A 25,969-nucleotide genomic window follows, 5' to 3' on the forward strand; every position below is an offset into this window, starting at 1 on the left:
TACAGTAGTGCACACGGTTTTTTCTTACAACCGTTTTTCCCTTACGTGGTGCACACTGTCGGGTCATGACGACTTTCTCTTACAATGCAGAAGAGACCTCGAGTATTCTGGCACGCTCCACTTTTAATAGTGATTTCTTAAAGATCCCACCGAGAGAGATTAGGGGAAGGGACCTGGAACGAGAGCTTCGCCACTTCATGAATATCGAACTCCACTGTGCCACACTCACTGAATACCTCCGAGCACAGCGGATACCTAGGGGCCTGCGCGTACCACTACGTCCCACACTCTTTCGGGACTCTTCCGAGTATTGTATTAAGTATGAACAGATACTTAACAAATGTTCTTTTGATATTATCACCCTGACAATTGAGCACCTGCAGAAGGCGATTACAACAAGCACCGAGTCCATCAAATCCATCGAGGCACAGCTATCTGCATCTGGTCCGCCGGAAGAACTTTCAGCCCTCAGGGATCAGATTTCCAAGAACATTGAGAAACATCGACGAGAGACGGAGGAAAGGAAACGCATCAAATTTAACAGGGATACGGAGGACTACGAACGGCAACAGGTGTACAGATGGCAGGACACCTTCTTCACTCGACAAAGTTCATCACGCCAGGCTCCTCGACCCTCCCTCGACTACTCGACATCAGGCTCGGAACAAGAACGAGGTACTTCTTCGGCCATCCCTCCTCGTTTTTTAGGACAACGACAGCGTTATCCGCGAAGAAAACTACGAGGCGCGGCCACGGACACAGGAAGGGACTCGGATCATGCGAGAATAACGAGATCACAGGTACCAACCCGTTGGTAATAAACATTTCTGATAGATCTTTGGGGGTGGCTGAATATAGGGTATTACAAAAGGGTCTATCATTTTGCCCCTCATACCAATGCCACACATTCGATCTTGAAATGGATCTCCAACGTTTTTTCCGCTCCCTTAGATTGAAGGCTTTCTTTGCTAATTCACCGGACTCAGCCCCGACACAATCCCAAACAGAAAACCCATGCCATACCCTTTCCTCACAAAGTCTGGGGCTTCATACCAAAAGCCACTTTAGGCCCCCTCATGGCTCACATGCCATGGAGACCTTTATAGGTTTCATACAAAACTCTTTCAGAGCATTACGTGAGGACATTAGTAGGGGTAAACTGTCTTACCCCCCTAACCTTTCTACTACAGAACGTCAGGCCCTGAATGGCCTACAAAACGACAAGGGCCTGGTTATTAAACCGGCAGACAAAGGGGGCGCCCTGGTTATTATGAACAAGACGGACTATCTAAATGAAATTAGATGCCAGTTGGATAACACTACTGTCTACGTGAAATTACAACGTGACCCCACAGCCACTATTCAACAAGCTATTTCCAAAACCCTTCTAAAGTACACAGAGCTAGGAATCCTCGATAGCAAAACATGCGAGTTCCTTACAAACCCACACCCGGTGATCCCCGTCTTCTACACCATTCCCAAGATTCACAAAAGCCTGGAGAACCCACCAGGGAGGCCGATAGTAGTCTCCACTGACTCCATCCTCTCTCCACTGGCAGTTTATCTTGAAAAAATCTTAACTCCATTGATACGAACATCTAAATCTTACATTCTGGACACAGGTTCCTTTTTAAATGTTTTAAAAGAACTAGGACACATTCCTCCACAATCTATACTTGTAACTATGGACGTCAAAGATTTATATACGTCAATCCCACATATTGAAGGTATCAACTCGGTACACAAACTCCTTACTCAGTCCGGTCTGCAATCTAATGAGGTCAGTCTGTGCATTGAGCTGCTCACCATTATCTTAACTCGCAATCATTTCATGTTCCAGGATGAGTTCTACCTACAGGTCCGTGGCACCGCGATGGGCTCCAACGTAGCGCCCCCCTATGCAAATTGCTACATGGCAGATTTTGAAGAGAGCAAGATATACCCCCACCCCATGTACTGCGGCAATGTACTGCTCTGGAGACGTTACATAGATGACGTCTTCTGCATATGGGGGGGCACGTTGGAAACCCTCGCGTCCTTTTTCGATTGGCTCAACACAGCCTGGCCTGGCATCTCTTTCACTATGTCACACGATTCTAGTAAAATCAACTTCCTGGACACAATGGTTATCCTTCATTCTGATGGCTCCATTTCAACTGACCTCTATACAAAAAGTACCGACCGTAACAGTTTGCTACACTTTACGAGCTTCCACCCCACAGCCACAAAAAAATCGGTACCCAAATCCCAATTCCGTCGGGTCTCAAAAATTGTGTCTGATACAAATCAGCGACCCGTCCGTTTGCAAGAAATGGCCACTAAATTTACCCAACGTGGGTATCCGTTATCTATCCTTCAAGAAGCCATCTCACCTTCACCTCCACGTCCTAATAGAGCCACGAATCGTATCCCATTCATCCATTCGTACCACCCATTTGCATACATTTTACATAGGTCTATACGTAGACACTGGTATCTACTAGCGGAGGCCTACCCTAATGTTCAGGAATTCCGTAATCCATTCCTTCCTTGTTTTAAGCGCCCTCCAAATCTAAAGGATACACTAGTCAGGGCAGATGTGGGATCAAACAAACTATCCTCTAGACAACGTTTCCTACAAAATTCCCATACGGGAACATTTCCGTGCCTTAACTGCTCACAGTGCCATAATGTCCTCAAGGGTTCCACTTTCCATCACCCTCGTTCTGGGAAAATATTTCACATCTCTGATTACTTCACTTGTTCCTCCTCATGGGTGGTCTACCTGATTAAATGTCCATGTGGCCTCCTATACATAGGAGAGACCACGCAACCTATACGCGATCGGATTTCCAAACATAAATCCACAGTTCGCTGTAAACATCTTCTACTACCCATCCCGTCACATTTCAACACTCAGGGTCACAACGTCTCACAATTACGGTTTCAGGTGATTGAACACATCCCCCCTATGAGACGAGGTGGGGATCGGGTGGCTCGCTTAAAGCGTAGGGAGGCCTTCTGGATCCATACTTTAGAGACCCTCCACCCGTTGGGCCTTAATAGGGAATACGATCTGGCCTCATTCATCTGAATCCCCATTAGCTCTGTGACATTGTGTTGTATAACGCATGTAAAGTAAGCTGCGGAGACACCATCACGTGTTTCTCAACGCAAGCAATGAACAGCCAGGCCTTTCTCCGGGAAGGAACAACCACGGGAAGGGCAGCATCCAATAAAGGAGAATATCCAATAAAGGAAGACCACCTATGCCAAGCATGGTATCCATCCACAAACAGCTTTTTTTTTTTTTTTTTTTTTTTTCCCCTCAGATGGGAAGTTCCACAGTCAGGTAACCAAAACTATAAGGAACTCATCTCCCAAAACAGCGTGCCACACACTTAGTGCCACCGCCATTCCCATCATCATTGGAAAACACACAAAAAATGTTTTAATTAACAACCAAAAACCACTTCAAGATACATTAACAAAATGTTTCCACTTTTTAGTCTTCCAAATTCCCTCTGCATCCACCTCCCCTCTCCTCCTCTGATCACACACAAAGCAAAAATACAATTTTCCCAAAATAATTTTTATACAGTTTTTAACCTCAATATCCTTCCTTTTAAACACATACACATTCCTCACATCCCACAAAACCTCTTTTATACATGCCATCATCAACCACAATACTCTCTCCTTCTCCCCACACATACCCAATCCAAACATAAAGAGCTCAAAAGACAACAGATTTACCTCACACAGCTCCTTACACAAACGACCCAGACCTGCAATCACACTTCTAGCATACTGACAATTCCAAAACAAATGCACCACACTCTCACTCCCACCACATCCACTCCTCGGACACCTCTCACTCCTCACTAAACCCCGATTTTTCAGAAACTCCCTCACTGGCAACACCCCATGCAATGACTGCCATACAATCTCACTCTGCCTATTTGTCATACCATTCACACGTACCTTCTTCCATACTTTCTGCACATCATCCCCTCTTACCATTTTAAAATCTGGCAAGAACAGCCTATGGGCTCGTCCTACAATAATGTCACATTCCATCTCTCTACACTCAATCATCTTATATACAGCTTTCTTCTTTTCTAACAATCTCACATCCACATCACAAAGTTCATACTTCACTAGAAATTTGTAAACCCACACATACCACACAGGAACCTCAAAAGCCACTGGGCTCCTAAGATCTCTTTCACGCCATTTCAAACGAAACAAGAAATTTCCAAACAAAAACCTGCACATACATGCATACTTCCCATCCATCCTAATCACACCTAGTACAAACACCATAATATTCACGCCGAAAAAAACATTCAAATTTGGGAAACCCAGTCCCCCCTTATCCAAACTCTTCATAACAATCTCTCTCCTTGCACGCTCCATACATGAACCCCAAAAAAAGACAAACAAAACCCTATTTAATCTTCTAATACACATGTGGCTTGGTGGAAACACCATCGCAACATACAAAAAAATAGGTAACACAACACTCTTAATAACTAAAATTTTACCAAAAAACGTAAGATCCCTCAAACTCCAAAAATTTAACTTACGCTCCACTCTCTCTCTCACATCCACCCAGCTTTCCTCTCCATCCAATTTCTCTGAAAATTTCACACCCAAAACCTTTATCGATCCACTCACCACATTCACTCCAACATCATCGCTCAGACTCCTTCCCCCAAAATTCTTACACTCACTCTTCTCCCAATTCACTTTAAAAGCAGATGCTCCACAAAAAATAGAAACCAACAACTTCACACGCCGTACCGAACACTCTGAATCACACAGCACACACACATCATCCATATAGCCACTCATCTTCCATTCTCTCCCCCCACCCCCGGGTACTTGCACACCCCGAATCACCTTATCTTTTCTTAACAAACATAACAGAGGCTCAATTGCGCAAATAAAAACGATAGGGGACAAAGGACACCCCTGCCGAACACCCGAAAATACATTTACTCTCCTCCCCACATTTCCATTCAACAACACACAACTGTAAATATTTTTATACAAACTTCTCACTCTCTCAACAAACTCAGAAGGAAAACCCATCTTCACCAACACACTAAACAAAAAACCATGCGCCAATCTATCATACGCCTTCTCAAAATCCAAACTCAACACATACACCCCTTTCTTACGATTCATGCAGTCCCACAAACAATCTCTCAACATACACAAACTTCCATGTATTCGTCTTCCAGGTACCGCACAACATTGCTCCTCACCCACCACACTCCCAACCACAACACGCATCCTGTTAGCCAAAAGTTTCGCATAAATCTTATAATCACAATTCAGCAATGTGATCGGCCTCCAATTTTTTAGATTTTTCAAATCACCTTTTTTTGGCAATAACACAACCACCCCTGCACGCATACCATTTGCCACCTCTGCATTCGCCCACATATACTTACATACATCCACAAAATCCTTCCCAATCACATCCCACATCACACGATAAAATTCCACCGGTAGACCATCCTCCCCCGGTGTTTTATTCAGTGCCATACTGCACACCACCTTCCATACTTCTTCACCCGTCACATCACCCATCAAACTTTCCCTTTCTATCCTATTCAAACTATTTTCCAAAACACTCAACACCTCACCCTCCAAACCTTCATCCCTCCATTTCACAGCATACAAATCATCATAAAACTTTGCCACTTCCTCACACAAGTCCGCGCCACTAACCTCATTTCCATCCATCCCATCCAAAACACTCATACTCTGTCTCTTCCCAAACACTTTCTTAAAGAAAAACCGCGAACACTTCTCATTCTTCTCCAAATTCTCTAATTTGGCCCTATACACAATACTCCTCCCTCTTTCTAACAAAAAATCATTCACTTCTTTTTTCACTTTCACTAAATCTTCACTCACATCCATCCCTCCCGCCCTCAACTTATACAACAAACTCAATCTTGCATTTAAAAAAACAAACCTTTCTCTCTTTGCAGCCGCACACTTGTACCCGAGTTTTTAAAAAAAAACTCTTGTTTCTCCATTTAACCCAATCCCACCATTCACACACATTTCTGAAATCACTCCTGCACCCACACCACTCTGCATAATGTCTTCCATACTCCTCTCTCACCCCCCCTCCTTCCAGCAAACTCACATTCAACTTCCACACACCTTTCCCAGCCACCTCATTAACATGCAAATCCAATTCACACTTCATACACACATGATCCGAAAAAAACACCCTCTCCTGTGCATAACTAACAGGAATCAGATTTTTTGAAACAAAACAATAGTCCAATCTAGACTCCACCCTCCCACTATCAGAAAAAAACGTATTTAACAACGGAGTTATCTTGCATGCCCGCTGCATATCTTTTAAACCAAAATCACTCACCATATCCATTAACACTTTCCCTGATGCATCGACATTCACACTTCCCACATCACAGTTCATATCACCCACTATCACAACAGGCACTCTTCCTGGAATAAAAAACTTAATTTTTTCAAATAAAACTCTACGCTCCTGTTTATCCACAGGCGCATATACATTAATAACGCAAAAACGAACATTTCTAAACTCAAAATTAGCCAACACACACCTTCCAACCTCAATCACCATATAGTCACACAAACTCACATCATTTCCCTTCACCAAAAAACCCACACCATCATTTTTATTACAGGCACTCCCTGACCACACAGACGCACCATGAGGCCATTCACTCCCCTTCACACAATCCACAATCCCACACTCCTGCAGACAAAAAATTCCTGCATTCTGGGTTGCAAAAAAATCCAAAATGGCTGCCCGCCGCCACCTGCTTTTAAAGACCCTCACATTTTGTGATATGAGTACAAAACCCATCACATACACAAAAAAATACTAAAAAAAACAACCTACGAACATGACATTACTCAACTTACATGAAAAACAAACCAAAAAAAAAAAATAAAAAAAAAATTTAAAGGCAAATGCTATATACAAAATCACCTAGCTACTGAAATAATAGCACATATCTACACAGCACCGCCACTGTCCTCCTCCACCATCTGCGCTGAGCAGCTTTCAGAGCCGCTGACCTCCATACACTCCTCCACACGCGCCTTCTTCTGCCCAGCCTTCCTCTGGGGCCCTCCACCTTCATCACAGATTTCCCCACCACCCTCCCTGGGACACTTTCGACCTCCAGGCTCCTCTTCTGAGGAAAAAACGCCAATGCTTTCTGGATCAGAATCAACAATCAATGACGCAGCCATCTCCTCCGCCCCAGAAGTGTCAAAATCCATCAAACCACCCAACTCCTCATTTTTGGTAACTGGGGCCTCCTTTTTTTTCTTTTTATTTTTAACCATAGCACGCTCTTCTTGCTTTGCAGCTCTCCAGAATAACTTGTCCTCTAGCTCCTCCTTCCTCCTTTCAGCCTCCTTGTCCTCCTGCCGTCTATCCCGCCGTCTCTCAACCATGGAGGGCGGAATTACCTCAGCGCTTTGCTGCGCAGATGCCTCGCTTTCCTCCCGCTTCCTCTCCTCCTCCCGTTTCTTAACCTCCTCCTGCCTCCGCTCCTCCCTACGTTTCTTTTCTTCCTCCTCCCGCCTCTCCTCCTCTCTAGTTGGCCTCCTTGGCACACCATATGGACAGTCCTTATACAGGTGCCCTGTATTACCACACTGGTCACATTCACGTGGCATCGGACACTGAGCCGCTGTATGGCCTTCTTGCTTGCAGTTACGACAAACCATGCTCTTCTCACATGTGTTCTGTAAGTGCCCAAATTGAAAACACTTCCTGCAGTATAGAGGCTGCCCTGCATACGACAGAAAGCCCCTATGACCCGCCACTGAAAAGTTCGCCGGGGGATGGGTAAAGCCTCCCAAACAGCTTGGGTCTTTCCTCAGTTTCACACGAAACACATATTTACAATTAAAAATGCCCAAACAATTTCTCTGTTTCTCTCCACTTTTTACATATTCGCAGTACCGAGCCAGGAACTGCTCCAGCAGCCTTACTTCTGTGTAAGGATTGTACACGGTTACAGTCACTACTTTCTCCATGAGCCCAAACAAAGGCTCCACCCGCACTCCCCCCAGGCAGGGGTCACCATCATGGCTTCTTAACCACTCGAAGACAGTTAGACAGCAAGGCTCACTCACAAAGGTTACGTCATATATACCTTGGTTGTGAAATTCATTCACACTGAAAATGTCAGTCCGATGAGCTCCAGCCTTTCCCTCCAGCAGGTCACGAACCACATATACCACGTTGTTTTTGGCACCATCCTCCACGACCAAACGAATCGTATTCTTGACAAACATCTTCAGTCTTCACTGCCGATACGAATATCGCAGACGAAAATTAGCAGCACGCTGCAAAGAAACACTCGCACCCTCTGACTGCGACACAAGATCGCAGCCAAAAGGCCGAGAGGCACTCCTACCCACAGACAGCTGATTCGGGGTGTTTGCCCCTCATCAGTGTGGAGTAGGAAACTGGCTATTAGGAGCAGTGCCTGGTGAAAGGCTATGAAGGAACAGATGAATGACCTCGGGGAGACCAAAACATCCAACACTGCGGAGACACCATCACGTGTTTCTCAACGCAGTGATCCAGTACACTGCCCCCATCCCTTATGGGAAATATGCAAACGCATGTAAAGTAAGCTGCGGAGACACCATCACGTGTTTCTCAACGCAAGCAATGAACAGCCAGGCCTTTCTCCGGGAAGGAACAACCACGGGAAGGGCAGCATCCAATAAAGGAGAATATCCAATAAACCCCGAAACAGCTTACTTTACATGCGTTTGCATATTTCCCATAAGGGATGGGGGCAGTGTACTGGATCACTGCGTTGAGAAACACGTGATGGTGTCTCCGCAGTGTTGGATGTTTTGGTCTCCCCGAGGTCATTCATCTGTTCCTTCATAGCCTTTCACCAGGCACTGCTCCTAATAGCCAGTTTCCTACTCCACACTGATGAGGGGCAAAAAACCCCGAAACAGCTGTTTGTGGATGGATACCATGCTTGGCATAGGTGGTCTTCCTTTATTGGATATTCTCCTTTATTGGATGCTGCCCTTCCCGTGGTTGTTCCTTCCCGGAGAAAGGCCTGGCTGTTCATTGCTTGCGTTGAGAAACACGTGATGGTGTCTCCGCAGCTTACTTTACATGCGTTTGCATATTTCCCATAAGGGATGGGGGCAGTGTACTGGATCACTGCGTTGAGAAACACGTGATGGTGTCTCCGCAGTGTTGGATGTTTTGGTCTCCCCGAGGTCATTCATCTGTTCCTTCATAGCCTTTCACCAGGCACTGCTCCTAATAGCCAGTTTCCTACTCCACACTGATGAGGGGCAAAAACCCCGAAACAGCTGTTTGTGGATGGATACCATGCTTGGCATAGGTGGTCTTCCTTTATTGGATATTCTCCTTTATTGGGTGCTGCCCTTCCCGTGGTTGTTCCTTCCCGGAGAAAGGCCTGGCTGTTCATTGCTTGCGTTGAGAAACACGTGATGGTGTCTCCGCAGCTTACTTTACATGCGTTTGCATATTTCCCATAAGGGATGGGGGCAGTGTACTGGATCACTGCGTTGAGAAACACGTGATGGTGTCTCCGCAGTGTTGGATGTTTTGGTCTCCCCGAGGTCATTCATCTGTTCCTTCATAGCCTTTCACCAGGCACTGCTCCTAATAGCCAGTTTCCTACTCCACACTGATGAGGGGCAAAAACCCCGAAACAGCTGTTTGTGGATGGATACCATGCTTGGCATAGGTGGTCTTCCTTTATTGGATATTCTCCTTTATTGGATGCTGCCCTTCCCGTGGTTGTTCCTTCCCGGAGAAAGGCCTGGCTGTTCATTGCTTGCGTTGAGAAACACGTGATGGTGTCTCCGCAGCTTACTTTACATGCGTTTGCATATTTCCCATAAGGGATGGGGGCAGTGTACTGGATCACTGCGTTGAGAAACACGTGATGGTGTCTCCGCAGTGTTGGATGTTTTGGTCTCCCCGAGGTCATTCATCTGTTCCTTCATAGCCTTTCACCAGGCACTGCTCCTAATAGCCAGTTTCCTACTCCACACTGATGAGGGGCAAAAACCCCGAAACAGCTGTTTGTGGATGGATACCATGCTTGGCATAGGTGGTCTTCCTTTATTGGATATTCTCCTTTATTGGATGCTGCCCTTCCCGTGGTTGTTCCTTCCCGGAGAAAGGCCTGGCTGTTCATTGCTTGCGTTGAGAAACACGTGATGGTGTCTCCGCAGCTTACTTTACATGCGTTTGCATATTTCCCATAAGGGATGGGGGCAGTGTACTGGATCACTGCGTTGAGAAACACGTGATGGTGTCTCCGCAGTGTTGGATGTTTTGGTCTCCCCGAGGTCATTCATCTGTTCCTTCATAGCCTTTCACCAGGCACTGCTCCTAATAGCCAGTTTCCTACTCCACACTGATGAGGGGCAAAAAACCCCGAAACAGCTGTTTGTGGATGGATACCATGCTTGGCATAGGTGGTCTTCCTTTATTGGATATTCTCCTTTATTGGATGCTGCCCTTCCCGTGGTTGTTCCTTCCCGGAGAAAGGCCTGGCTGTTCATTGCTTGCGTTGAGAAACACGTGATGGTGTCTCCGCAGCTTACTTTACATGCGTTTGCATATTTCCCATAAGGGATGGGGGCAGTGTACTGGATCACTGCGTTGAGAAACACGTGATGGTGTCTCCGCAGTGTTGGATGTTTCGGTCTCCCCGAGGTCATTCATCTGTTCCTTCATAGCCTTTCACCAGGCACTGCTCCTAATAGCCAGTTTCCTACTCCACACTGATGAGGGGCAAAAACCCCGAAACAGCTGTTTGTGGATGGATACCATGCTTGGCATAGGTGGTCTTCCTTTATTGGATATTCTCCTTTATTGGATGCTGCCCTTCCCGTGGTTGTTCCTTCCCGGAGAAAGGCCTGGCTGTTCATTGCTTGCGTTGAGAAACACGTGATGGTGTCTCCGCAGCTTACTTTACATGCGTTTGCATATTTCCCATAAGGGATGGGGGCAGTGTACTGGATCACTGCGTTGAGAAACACGTGATGGTGTCTCCGCAGTGTTGGATGTTTTGGTCTCCCCGAGGTCATTCATCTGTTCCTTCATAGCCTTTCACCAGGCACTGCTCCTAATAGCCAGTTTCCTACTCCACACTGATGAGGGGCAAAAACCCCGAAACAGCTGTTTGTGGATGGATACCATGCTTGGCATAGGTGGTCTTCCTTTATTGGATATTCTCCTTTATTGGATGCTGCCCTTCCCGTGGTTGTTCCTTCCCGGAGAAAGGCCTGGCTGTTCATTGCTTGCGTTGAGAAACACGTGATGGTGTCTCCGCAGCTTACTTTACATGCGTTTGCATATTTCCCATAAGGGATGGGGGCAGTGTACTGGATCACTGCGTTGAGAAACACGTGATGGTGTCTCCGCAGTGTTGGATGTTTTGGTCTCCCCGAGGTCATTCATCTGTTCCTTCATTGTGTTGTATAACATCATTGTGTATACTCTTCATCCACAACCAAGCGGGCATCAAGTGGTCTCTATGATATAGTTCTGTAACCATATACATCTGATATTGTACTTTGCTCCATGTGATTGTTTTACATGGCCTTACCTTTTTCAAAATACATGTATGCCAGTATTTATCATGTGTACCATTACTACATGTCAACTTGCGGTTCTTTCACAGGCAGAGTTCTACTATTGTGTGCTTGTATTTACATGTTACATGTGCCATATCTTTAATCAATACTTCTCTTTATTACTAGAGTCGCTTATACTGAAGTTACTACTGCCATTGTATGACCGCACTGGATCAAGTTCTTCTTCCTCTCTCACCATTCCTAGAACACGCACGGCTGAAACCAGCACTGAATACTGGCATATACAGCGGAGTTCCTTCACCACTTACAGGATCTCCGTTTAGGCACCGCCCCCCTCTCTCTAGTCACGTCGGTACTTGCGGCCATATCTAACCAAGTGGAACCCATCTGACCGCAGCATGTTCCCTTGCACAAGAACACTGCGATACGTCACTTCCGCCGGCCTTTAACATGCGGGCATACCAGGCTGCACAGCCGCACACTGGCTTGATGGACACTTTCTAGTGATATGAAGTCACTTCCGGTATTACGAGCGCTAATTTTGTATTGGAGCAGAGCACAATATGGACACTCCCCGGGCCTATTAAATAGCGGTTTGTATATCCCCACATCAGACCAGCGGTGGACACCGCGTCTGACAACTGCACAATACGCCAGGTCTCTATCAGGTAATATGCTCTTGTGCGGTTTCACACTACCCCCATACAGCTCCTTTATATAGCGCTCACCCTATGCTTGCTCTCTTTTGTCCATAGTATTTACACCAACCCAGCGCTCTGGTAAGGTACTTATATGTCGGTAACTCCTCACATCTTAGCACCTTCAGTCACGTTTCTAATTCACCTCTTATGTGACCTATAGGCGCTGTATGTATATGTGCCCAGAGACATCTCTGTCTCTTTATGCCCAAGCCACAGTTAAGTACGGTACGTGCCTCACATCTCTACTCTTTATTATTTCATTTAGTGGACTGACAATGCCTCTATATATCGTAGGATCCTCTTCAGCATGTCTATACGCTTATTCATGTGACCTGTGACCACATAGATGCTGTACTATGTCTGATCTGCATTCTTGTATATACTTCTGTTGTTCACATTATTTTATTATATTATTATTTTGGTTGTTTTCACCTGTAGTAACTGATGAAGGTCCGTATGAGGGACCGAAACGTTTGCTGGGTACTACAAATAAAATTTCACATACGCATCAAGTTGAGTGCTAGGTTTTTTTCTTTATTGTATTAAGGTGTGGGAGCCTACCTTAGCACCATACATACAGTAGTGCACACGTTTTTTTCTTACAATCATGTCAATATGGACCAAAATCTCTGAGGAATGCTTCCAGCACCTTGTTGAATCTATGCCACGAAGAATTGAGGCAGTTCTGAAGGCAAAAGGGGGTCCAACCCGTTACTAGCATGGTGTACCTAATAAAGTGGCCGGTGAGTGTATATGAGGTGTGCAAATAGTCAGTACAAGTAGCTTATGACATGCATGCCTTCTCTGGCAGACACTGAGCTTAGATTATTTTTTCTTATAGCCATATTGTTGATTTGCATGCTTCTGCATGAAGAAAGAAAAAAATGTGTAATTGAAATGCAGCAGGTGCCATATGCACTATAAATATGATCACTGTTGTGATCAATCACTGCTGCTGTCAGATCTCCTCCTATCTCTCTCTCTTCTGTGAGATTGCGCTCACTGCACGTATTAGGGGGACACTCGCTTGGCAATGGGATAAATGCACACGGGCACAATTTTTCACTTAAACAGTCTATGTGGGTTTATTTCTTACAGCATAAACCACCAAAACCAACAACAGATGGACAGTCTTTACATCAGGCTTCACATCATTAGCTTGCGACACTAAACACGCTGATCCTTATCTGACCAGTTGCCGTGGGTGACCGCACAGTTCATAGAGTATCATAAGCACCAACAGTCTATGGTACCTTACGGGAGCACCTACTCCACCTGCTGACTCCTTGTCAGTCCTCTCTCCTGGGAAAGCTACCTTACGGGATCACCAACTTGCCTGGCAGGCACACCTCAGTCAGTCAGTCCAGAGACAACCAAAGGATGGTAGATTCCCCAACACAGACCGTCCAGGTCCACGGTCTCGCAGGTGCTTCCAGGAAGACTCCACTCACTGGAGCTTCCAACACAGACGATCCAGGACCACGGTCTCACTGTGTGCTATTCAGGACGTCCATCCCACCTCTGGGACCATCCAACACACAGGCCTGTCCGGGTGCTATTAAGGACGTTCGTCCAACACCCAGGCCACCAGGTTCAAAGCCTCACCACGTGCTATTCAGGGAGATAGCACTCCCAACACATAGGCTCTTCCAGGACCTACAGCACACAGACCACTGAGGTCCACACTCAGAGAACATGTGACCCACACCCTGGTCTCATTATCAAGCTGTAACCACTCCCCTAGATGGGAGTGTGTGTGTGGCTAGTTCGACCCGCTCATCTCTCATAACTAGCCCTGCCAGCCTCCCTTCATAATTATACCAACAACTATACTTGTAGGACTACAGGTCGCAGAACAACAACATTGCTTTAAGCTGACAGCGCAGAGTATCTTCCTCTGTGACACACATACCGGCCATTCACAATAATGCCAGACTTTGTCTCACCATCATATTTATGTGTGCAACTGCCATGCACTCTTACAGCCTCAATATGTCTTCTTGCGTATCCTGGGAAGACCATGCAGCGCCCCTACCTGTAACAGCGGTCACTGCATCACACTTCTTATCAATTGAATTGCTTAATTATTCTCTTTACTACAAAGACTACCACACTGATCTTCACTACTGCTGTTGTACAGCAAACACTGTCTGTAGAATCTATTTACTGTTTTAGAACTTTCTCTCTATGTCTGCTGCATTCCCTGCTTCTGCTTTTATGCAGACTACGATAGTCCTGATTGGCTGTGCTACACCCTGTGATGTGATAGCAGCAAGGCATTATAACAAAGCCTACTTAGTCCTGCCTGAGAAGGTGAACCTTCTCTGGCTGATACAATTTTATGTAAACTGTAAAATGGCAATGAGCATTTTTGGTGATTGACTCAAAGAAAATTGCAAATTGTTCAAATTTGCCAAATCCAGGAAACTTCCAAAATTTTTTCACAAATTCAATACGCATTTAATTGATTTGCTCATCTCTAGTTGTTATATAAATATACATTTTATAAACCGTGAAATTCTAGTTTAAATAAATCGATACTGTAGTTTTTAACCTGTGGTTCTTCAGTTGATGCAAAAATCATGATATGCTGAGAGTTGTAGTTTTGCAAGAGTTGATTGCAGACCAATGAAGTGATGCACATATCAAACAAAAAGTTAAATTCCACTTACCGCCTTATCGCCCAGTGCTTTTTTTATATTAAAACGGACTTTGAAGGCCCCTGGAGCATCTGGAAGTTAAACATATAAATACTAAGCACTGTAATAATATTATAATGTACCGTAGTTACAGTATATATTGTTACTCTCAAGTCAAAGCAATATTAAGGGGAATCTGTCACAAAGTTTTCGCTCCAAATCTGAGCCCTCATACCAGTGATGTGTCACATACTGGGCTGCTTGTTGTAGTTTTGATAAAATCACTGTTTTAATCAGCAGGACATAATCACTGGAGGACTAAAAATCTTGCTGCCATGTATTCCAACCCTGAAAAAAATTAGTTCAAATTCAGAGCAATTATATACTATGCATTAAGAGATGGCAATCTCTAAATCACTAAAAAGACAGAAAAACTCCCATACATATATGAAAAATTAGAAAAACTAGAGTCATGAAGTCTATCATAAAGTATATACAAAAAATCATATTATTAGTACAAAAACATGATGTAAATCACAAAATAGGCCCCCCGAAGAAGCCTACGCGAAACGTGCGTAGGGGCTGGCAGTCAGGAGACATCACGGTGACCTTATACTATAATGTCCACTACTTATAGGCACATTACATTGTACAGCAAGGCCTGGTTGCCTTATGAACTTGATCCTACTGGTCATTTACTGGGAACGAGTGATGTTCTCCTGACTTTTCATTTTGTCCTGTGTCATTCGCTTTAATTTATCTATAATATTTTTCTAATTACTGATTTTATAGACTATTTTGTGATTTACATCATATTTTTGTACTAATAAAATGATTTTTTTGTATATACTTTATGACAGACTTCATGACTCTAGTTATTTCGAATTTTTCATGTATTCCAGCCCTGCCCACACCACTGATTGGCAGCTTTCTGTGTACAATGTACATGGGCAGAAATCTGCCAATCAGGGGTGTGGGCGGGTTATACAAAACTCAGCATTCAGAGAAGAGGGTCAAAAATGCAGACGTGGTGACGTGTTTCTATTATACTTTTCCTCTAATTGTTCCACTACAGGTTTTTCTAAAAAAAAAAAAAAAGCTAATGCAAATGACATTAAATTCATACCCTTGTTGTAGAAAAGTGATTTCCAATTTTTTAGAAATCCCTTGCACAATGTCTATGCTCCTGAGCCCCAAGAGCAGAGGAGCTGCCACCACTCTTACATCTCTGCAACCTCTCTACTACCTCTCTCTTATTTCTCGGCTGACACCTGTCTCCTGTCATTGAGTGACAGGTAATTTTTGAGTGATCTGCTTCCCCTGCCCGAGATCTTGCGCATGTGCCGTGATTCCCAAGGAATGACGGCATACGCATGAGATCTTGGTTGGGGTAGGCAGGTCACTCAGCGACTTGAGGCTGGCGGTGGGTGGAGAAAGAGAGGCAGCAGAACTATAAGTTCAATACCAGTCTTGCCGCCTTGCAGTCATTGACTCACAGTTTACTCTTGACTAAGTGACCTCCCCCCGCCGAAGAACCCGCACATGCGCCGTCATTCCCTTCATTGGCGCATGTGCAGTAAGGTCCTGATTACATTGGAAAGTTGAACTATCAATCTGCGCATGAACTGCCCCAGGGAAAGAAGGGAAGGAGGTGGCTCTGTTGTCTATTTGTGATCTCTCCATAGCCAAATTTAAGAAAAGCCTTAGGGTGGTTTCACACTTGCGTTTTTGTCTGCAGCGTTTTTTGCACAAAAAACGCATGCGTTTTCCCCCCTATATTTAACATTGAAAATGCATGCGTTTTTTTGTACGCGTTTGGTCGCGTTTTCAAACGCATGCGTTTTTTCCTGCATGCGTTCATTTTCAGAAATGCTACCTGCAGTATTTTCTTGCGCGTTTTTTTTGCCGCGAAAAAAACGCATGTTTTTTCGCGGCAAAAAAATGCATTGCTGTCTATGTAAACGCATGCGTTTTTAAGCACATGCATTTGTTTGCGTTAAAAACGCATGCGTTTTATTGGAAAAAAACAGAAAACACTGAAAAGTCACCCACCACCATCAAGGTGATAAAGGGATCCAAACCCTAACCCTACCCCTAACCTCACCCCTAACCGTTTAATGAACATTTTCTGACAGTCATAGTGCCACGTATTTCAGTGCCACGTATTTCAGTGCCACGATATTTCAGTGCCACGTATTTCAGTGCCACGTATTTCAGTGCCACGTATTTCAGTGCCACGACATTTCAGTGCCACATATTTCAGTGCCATGACATTTCAGTGCCACGTATTTCAGTGCCATGTATTTCAGTGCCACGTATTTCAGTGCCACGTATTTAAGTGCCACGATATTTCAGTGCCACGTATTTCAGTGCCACGTATTTAGGGTAGGGTTAAGTGTAGGGTTAAATGCGTGGCACTGAAATATCGTGGCATTTACGTGAAATACGTGGCATTTAAATACGTGGCACTTCTATACATGGCACTTAAATACGTGGCACTTATATACGTGGCACTTAAATACGTGGCACTTATATACGTGGCACTTAAATACGTGGCACTTATATACGTGGCACTTAAATACGTGGCACTTATATACATGGCACTTAAATACGTGGCACTTACGTGGCACTTAAATACGTGGCACTTATATACGTATATACGTATATAAACGTATTTCAGTGCCACGCATTTCAGGTTAGGGGTAGGGGTAGGGTTAGGGGTAGGGTTAGGGGTAGGGTTAGGGTTAGGGTTTTTTGTTTTTTCTTGTTTTCTTGTAGTTTTCTATAAAAACGCATGCGTCTAAAAACCGCATGCGTTTTACCGCGTTTACATGCGTTTTTTCACACATGCGTTTTTAAAAAAACGCATGCAGATAAAAACACTTGCGTTTTGATCTGCAGCGTTTTTACAAAAAAAAGCATGCTTTTTTTCCCTATGTTTAACATTAAAAACGCACGCGTTTTTTTGCATGCGTTTTGCCGCGTTTTACGTCGTATGCGTTTTTTTATGCATGCGTTTTTTTGCGGAAATGCAACATGTAGTAATTTCTAGAGGCGTTTTTTTGCCGCAAAAAAAGCATGCGTTTTTTGCGGCAAAAAAATGCATTGATGTCTATGTAAACACATGCGTTTTTAAGCACATGCGTTTGCTTGCGTTAAAAACGCATGCGTTTTTATAGAAAAAAACAAGAATACACCCTGATAAGCCACCCCCCACCATCAAGGTGATAAAGGGATCCTAACCCTAACCCTACCCCTAACCCTACCCCTAACCCTAAAGCCGGTAATTCAATTGCCGACTTTTCATTTCTCCTCCCTAAACCCGACATGATATGAGACATGGTTTACATACAGTAAACCATGTCATATCCCCTTTTTTTTTGCATATTCCACACTACTAATGTTAGTAGTGTGCATGTGCAAAATTTCAGCGCTGTAGCTGTTAAATTTAAGGGTTAAATCGCGGGAAAAAATGGCGTGGGCTCCTGCTCAATTTTCTCCGCCAGAGTGGTAAAGCCAGTGACTGAGTGTAGATATTAATAGCCTAGAGAGGGTCCACGGTTATTGGCCCCCCCCTGGCTACAAACATCTGCCCCCAGCCACCCCAGAAAAGGCACATCTGGAAGATGCGCCTATTCTGGCACTTGGCCACTCTCTTCCCACTCCCGTGTAGCGGTGGGATATGGGGTAATGAAGGGTTAATGTCACCTTGCTATTGTAAAGTGGCATTAAGCCAGATTAATAATGGAGAGGTGTCAATTATGACACCTATCCATTATTAATCCAATTGTATGAAATGGTTAAAAAAAACCACACACAATATTGTAAAGTATTTTAATGAAATAAACACACAGTTTGTTGTAATATTTTATTGCTCTCTCAATCCACCTGAAGACCATCGTTTTGTAACAAATTAAAAATAATAAACCAACAATATACATACCTTCCGTAGATCTGTCACGTCCCACGATGTAAATCCATCTGAAGGGGTTAAAATATTTTACAGGCAGGAGCTCTGCTATAATGCAGCTGTGCTCCTGCCTGTAAACCCCGGGGAATGAAGGTAATGTAGGTCAATGACCTATAGTTACCTTCAGTCGCGGTGATGCGCCCCCTGCTGGATGTCCTCATATAAAGTCGAGCCTGGGAACTTTTTCCCACGCTCGACGTCATATGAGGACATCCAGCAGGGGGCGCATCACCGCGACTGAAGGTAACTATAGGTCATTGACCTACATTACCTTCATTCCCTGGGGTTTACAGGCAGGAGCACAGCTGCATTATAGCAGAGCTCCTGCCTGTAAAATATTTTAACCCCTTCAGATGAATTTACATCGTGGGACGTGACAGATCATCGACGGAAGGTATGTATATTGTTGTTTTATTATTTTTCCTTTGTTGCAGAACGATGGTCTTCAGGTGGATTGAGAGAGCAATAAAATATTACAACAAACTGTGTGTTTATTTCATTAAAATACTTTGCAATATTGTGTTTGTGTTTTTTTTAACCATTTCATACAATTGGATTAATAATGGATAGGTGTCATAATTGACGCCTCTCCATTATTAATCTGGCTTAATGCCACCTTACAATATCAAGGTGACATTAACCCTTCATTACCCCATATCCCACCGCTACACGGGAATGGGAAGAGAGTGGCCAAGTGCCAGAATAGGCGCATCTTACAGATGTGCCTTTTCTGGGGTGGCTGGGGGCAGATGTTTTTAGCCAGGGGGGGGGCCAATAACCGTGGACCCTCTCCAGGCTATTAATATCTGCCCTCAGTCACTGGCTTTACCACTCTGGCGGAGAAAATTGTGCGGGAGCCCACGCCAATTTTTTCCGCGATTTAACCCTTAAATTTAATAGCTACAGCGCTGAAATTTTGCACTAACATTAGTAGTGTGAAATATGCAAAAAAAAGTGGGATATGACATGGTTTACTGTATGTAAACCATGTGTCATATCATGTCGGGTTTAGGCAGGAGAAATGAAAAGCCGGCAATCGGCTTTTCTGCTACATCGCGCTGAAGTAAATATGAATATATATATATATATATATATATATATATATATATATATGTGTCTCAATGATATATTTATATATATATATATATGTGTCTCAATGATATATATATATAATATATATATATGTATATGTCTCAATGACACTGCATGAGAAAACGCATGCGTCTAAAAACGCTACGTTTGTACACGTTTACATGCGTTTTTTCATGCACTTGCAGATGCGTTTAAAACGCTGCAGATCAAAACGCAAGTGTGAAACCAGCCTTAGACACTTTTTGACAGCTGCACGCAATCTAATACCCCGCTACTGGAAGCAATCAAATTCCCCTTCAAGATCTGAACTTGTAGCAGAATTAAACCATCTCTTTAGAATGGAACAATTGGTTGGTCAGGACACGGGAACTTCAGATAAAGTACTAAACATATGGACTCCTTGGATAGTGTTTAGAGAGACCGAAGAGCTAATTATTTGGCTTGGCTAACTTACTGAATATACTATTGGTACCCTCATGCATCTATATTTTAGGTGGTGGAACATACACTCACCGGCCACTTTATTAGGTACACCTGTCCAACTTCTTGTTAACACTTAATTTCTAATCAGCCAATCACATGGCGGCAACTCAGTGCATTTAGGCATGTAGACATGGTCAAGACAATCTCCTGCAGTTCAAACCGAGCATCAGTATGGGGAAGAAAGGTGATTTGAGTGCCTTTGAACGTGGCATGGTTGTTGGTGCCAGAAGGGCTGGTCTGAGTATTTCAGAAACTGCTGATCTACTGGGATTTTCACGCACAACCATCTCTAGGGTTTACAGAGAATGGTCCGAAAAAGAAAAAAAATCCAGTGAGCGGCAGTTCTGTGGGCGGAAATGCCTTGTTGATGCCAGAGGTCAGAGGAGAATGGGCAGACTGGTTCGAGCTGATAGAAAGGCAACAGTGACTCAAATCGCCACCCGTTACAACCAAGGTAGGCCTAAGAGCATCTCTGAACGCACAGTGCGTCGAACTTTGAGGCAGATGGGCTACAGCAGCAGAAGACCACACCGGGTACCACTCCTTTCAGCTAAGAACAGGAAACTGAGGCTACAATTTGTACAAGCTCATCGAAATTGGACAGTAGAAGATTGGAAAAACGTTGCTTGGTCTGATGAGTCTCGATTTCTGCTGCGACATTCGGATGGTAGGGTCAGAATTTGGCGTAAACAACATGAAAGCATGGATCCATCCTGCCTTGTATGGAGCATCTTTGGGATGTGCAGCCGACAAATCTGCGGCAACTGTGTGATGCCATCATGTCAATATGGACCAAAATCTCTGAGGAATGCTTCCAGCACCTTGTTGAATCTATGCCACGAAGAATTGAGGCAGTTCTGAAGGCAAAAGGGGGTCCAACCCGTTACTAGCATGGTGTACCTAATAAAGTGGCCGGTGAGTGTATGTGCATTAATATTAACTAACAGCTGAGTTGGACGAGTGTTGTGAAATTGGATTTTGGGCTCCCCCTGTGGCCACTGGTGGAATTGAACTGGTGTGCATCATCCTCTCTGTTCACCTGTTTCCATCAGGATGTGGGAGTCGCTATTTAACCTTGCTCCTCTGTCACTTCCATGCCGGTCAACATTGTAATCAGAAGCCTTTCTGTGCATGTTCCTGCTGCTAGACAACTCCCAGCTAAGTTGGACTTTAGTCCTTGTTTGTTTTTGCATTTTGTTCCAGTTCACAGCTGTAGTTTCGTTTCTGTGTCTGGAAAGCTCTTGTGATCTGAAATTGCCACTCTGATGTTATGAGTTAATACTAGAGTCTTAAAGTAATTTCAGGATGGTGTTTTGATAGGGTTTTCAGCTGACCATGAAAGTGTCCTTTCTGTCTTCCTGCTATCTAGTAAGCGGACCTCAATTTTGCTAAACCTATTTTCATACTACGTTTGTCATTTCATCTAAAATCACCGCCAATATTTGTGGGGGCCTCTGTCTGTCTTTCGGGGAAATTTCTCTAGAGGTGAGCCAGGACTATATTTTCCTCTGCCAGGATTAGTTAGTCCTCCGGCCGGCGCTGGGCGTCTAGGGATAAAACGCAGGCTACGCTACCCGGCTACTGTTAGTTGTGCGGCAGGTTTAGTTCATGGTCAGTTTAGTTTCCATCCTTCCAAGAGCTAGTTCTTATGTTTGCTGGGCTATGTTCTCTTGCCATTGAGAACCATAACAGTTTGACCGGCCCAAAAAGGGTTAAATTAATTGACAGAGAAAGGAGAGAAAAGAGAAGTCTGCTGAAGATTTTTTTTTTTTTTTTTTCCTCAGTTCTGAGTGTGCTTGTAATTGAATCTCTTGCAAGTCTGCCTATATTGCAGCCTTTCTCTCTCTCTCCTTCTAATCCTGGAATGGCTTTGTGTTCACCTGTTTAAAATGGATATTCAGAGTTTAGCTGCAGGTTTGAATAATCTCATCACGAAAGTTCAAAATTTACAAGATTTTGTTGTTCATGTTCCTATATCTGAACCTAGAATTCCTTTGCCTGAATTTTTCTCGGGGAATAGATCTTGCTTTCAAAATTTCAAAAATAATTGCAAGTTGTTTTTGTCCCTGAAATCTCGCTCTGCTGGAGATCCTGCTCAGCAGGTCAGGATTGTGATTTCCTTGCTCCGGGGCGACCCTCAGGATTGGGCTTTTGCATTGGCTCCAGGGGATCCTGCGTTGCTCAATGTGGATGCGTTTTTTCTGGCCTTGGGGTTGCTTTATGAGGAACCTCAGTTAGAACTTCAGGCAGAAAAGGCCTTGATGTCCCTATCTCAGGGGCAAGACGAAGCTGAAATATACTGCCAGAAATTCCGTAAATGGGCTGTGCTTACTCAGTGGAATGAGTGCGCCCTGGCGGCGAATTTTAGAGAGGGTCTCTCTGATGCCATTAAGGATGTTATGGTGGGGTTCCCTGTGCCTGCGGGTCTGAATGAGTCCATGACAATGGCTATCCAGATCGATAGGCGTCTGCGGGAGCGCAAACCTGTGCACCATTTGGCGGTGTCTACTGAGAAGACGCCAGAGAATATGCAATGTGATAGAATTCTGTCCAGAAGTGAACGGCAGAATTTTAGACGAAAAAATGGGTTGTGCTTCTATTGCGGTGATTCAACTCATGTTATATCAGCATGCTCTAAGCGTACTAAGAAGCTTGATAAGTCTGTTTCAATTGGCACTTTACAGTCTAAGTTTATTCTTTCTGTGACCCTGATTTGTTCTTTATCATCTATTACCGCGGATGCCTATGTCGACTCTGGCGCCGCTTTGAGTCTTATGGATTGGTCCTTTGCCAAATGCTGTGGGTATGATTTGGAGCCTCTTGAGACTCCTATACCCCTGAAGGGGATTGACTCCACCCCATTGGCTAGCAATAAACCACAATACTGGACACAAGTAACTATGCGGATTAATCCGGATCACCAGGAGATTATTCGCTTTCTTGTGCTGTATAACCTACATGATGTGTTGGTGCTTGGATTGCCATGGCTGCAATCTCATAACCCAGTCCTTGACTGGAAAGCTATGTCTGTGTTAAGCTGGGGATGTAAGGGGACGCATGGGGACGTACCTGTGGTTTCCATTTCATCATCTATTCCCTCTGAGATTCCTGAATTCTTGACTGAATATCGTGACGTTTTTGAAGAACCTAAGCTTGGTTCATTACCTCCGCACCGGGAGTGCGATTGTGCCATAGATTTGATTCCGGGTAGTAAATACCCTAAGGGTCGTTTGTTTAATCTGTCTGTGCCTGAGCATGCTGCTATGCGAGAATATATAAAGGAGTCCTTGGAAAAGGGACATATTCGTCCTTCGTCATCTCCCTTAGGAGCCGGTTTTTTCTTTGTGGCTAAGAAAGATGGCTCTTTGAGGCCGTGCATTGATTATCGGCTTTTGAATAAAATCACGGTTAAATATCAATATCCGTTGCCACTGCTGACTGATTTGTTTGCTCGCATAAAGGGGGCCAAGTGGTTCTCTAAGATAGATCTCCGTGGGGCGTATAATTTGGTGCGAATTAAGCAGGGGGATGAGTGGAAAACCGCATTTAATACGCCCGAGGGCCACTTTGAGTATTTGGTGATGCCTTTTGGTCTTTCAAATGCCCCTTCAGTCTTTCAGTCCTTTATGCATGACATTTTCCGTGATTATTTGGATAAATTTATGATTGTGTATCTGGATGATATTTTGATTTTTTCGGATGACTGGGACTCTCATGTCCAGCAGGTCAGGAGGGTTTTTCAGGTTTTGCGGTCTAATTCCTTGTGTGTGAAGGGTTCTAAGTGCGTTTTTGGGGTTCAAAAGATTTCCTTTTTGGGATATATTTTTTCCCCCTCTTCCATCGAGATGGATCCTGTCAAGGTTCAGGCTATTTGTGATTGGACGCAACCCTCTTCTCTTAAGAGTCTTCAGAAATTTTTGGGCTTTGCTAACTTTTATCGTCGATTTATTGCTGGTTTTTCTGATGTTGTTAAGCCATTGACTGATTTGACTAAGAAGGGTGCTGATGTTGCTGATTGGTCCCCTGCTGCTGTGGAGGCCTTTCGGGAGCTTAAGCGCCGCTTTTCTTCCGCCCCTGTGTTGCGTCAGCCTGATGTTGCTCTTCCTTTTCAGGTTGAGGTCGACGCTTCTGAAATCGGAGCTGGGGCGGTTTTGTCGCAGAGAAGTTCCGATTGCTCCGTGATGAGACCTTGCGCTTTTTTCTCGCGTAAATTTTCGCCCGCCGAGCGGAATTATGATGTTGGGAATCGGGAGCTTTTGGCCATGAAGTGGGCTTTTGAGGAGTGGCGTCATTGGCTTGAGGGGGCTAGACATCAGGTGGTGGTATTGACTGACCACAAAAATCTAATTTATCTTGAGTCCGCCAGACGCCTGAATCCTAGACAGGCGCGCTGGTCGTTGTTTTTCTCTCGGTTTAATTTTGTGGTGTCCTACCTGCCGGGTTCTAAGAATGTTAAGGCGGATGCCCTTTCTAGGAGTTTTGAGCCTGACTCCCCTGGTAATTCCGAACCTACAGGTATCCTTAAGGATGGAGTGATATTGTCTGCCGTTTCTCCAGACCTGCGGCGGGCCTTGCAGGAGTTTCAGGCGGATAGACCTGATCGTTGCCCACCTGGTAGACTGTTTGTTCCTGATGATTGGACCAGTAAAGTCATTTCTGAGGTTCATTCTTCTGCGTTGGCAGGTCATCCTGGAATCTTTGGTACCAGGGATTTGGTGGCAAGGTCCTTCTGGTGGCCTTCCCTGTCTCGAGATGTGCGAGGCTTCGTGCAGTCTTGTGACGTTTGCGCTCGGGCCAATCCTTGTTGTTCTCGGGCTAGTGGATTGTTGTTGCCCTTGCCTATCCCGAAGAGGCCCTGGACGCACATCTCGATGGATTTTATTTCGGATCTTCCTGTTTCTCAGAAGATGTCTGTCATCTGGGTGGTGTGTGATCGTTTCTCTAAGATGGTCCATTTGGTTCCCCTGCCTAAGTTGCCTTCTTCTTCCGAGTTGGTTCCTCTGTTTTTTCAAAATGTGGTCCGTTTGCATGGTATTCCGGAGAATATCGTTTCTGACAGAGGTACCCAATTCGTGTCTAGATTTTGGCGAGCATTCTGTGCTAGGATGGGCATAGATTTGTCTTTCTCGTCTGCTTTCCATCCTCAGACTAATGGCCAGACCGAGCGGACGAATCAGACCTTGGAGACATATTTGAGGTGTTTTGTGTCTGCAGATCAGGATGATTGGGTTGCTTTTTTGCCTTTAGCGGAGTTTGCCCTCAATAATCGGGCCAGCTCTGCCACCTTGGTGTCTCCCTTTTTCTGTAATTCGGGGTTTCATCCTCGATTTTCTTCTGGTCAGGTGGAATCTTCGGATTGTCCTGGAGTGGATGCTGTGGTGGAGAGGTTGCATCAGATTTGGGGGCAGGTAGTGGACAATTTGAAGTTGTCCCAGGAGAAGACTCAGCTTTTTGCC

The 25,969-nt window shown here is 44.6% G+C and overlaps 1 protein-coding gene across 1 annotated transcript in view; it reads right to left on the bottom strand.

Annotated features, from left to right (window-relative positions):
- Positions 1-25,969, bottom strand: part of CLTRN (collectrin, amino acid transport regulator) — a 115,495-nt gene that overhangs the window by 73,002 nt on the left and 16,524 nt on the right. Inside the window, exon 2 of the mRNA XM_077299414.1 lies at positions 15,002-15,060. Coding sequence (XP_077155529.1) covers positions 15,002-15,060 — 59 coding nt within the window. The remainder of the gene's footprint in view (positions 1-15,001; positions 15,061-25,969) is intronic.

This window comes from Ranitomeya variabilis, chromosome 3 (assembly GCF_051348905.1).
Source record: "Ranitomeya variabilis isolate aRanVar5 chromosome 3, aRanVar5.hap1, whole genome shotgun sequence".
Lineage (NCBI taxonomy): Eukaryota > Metazoa > Chordata > Amphibia > Anura > Dendrobatidae > Ranitomeya > Ranitomeya variabilis.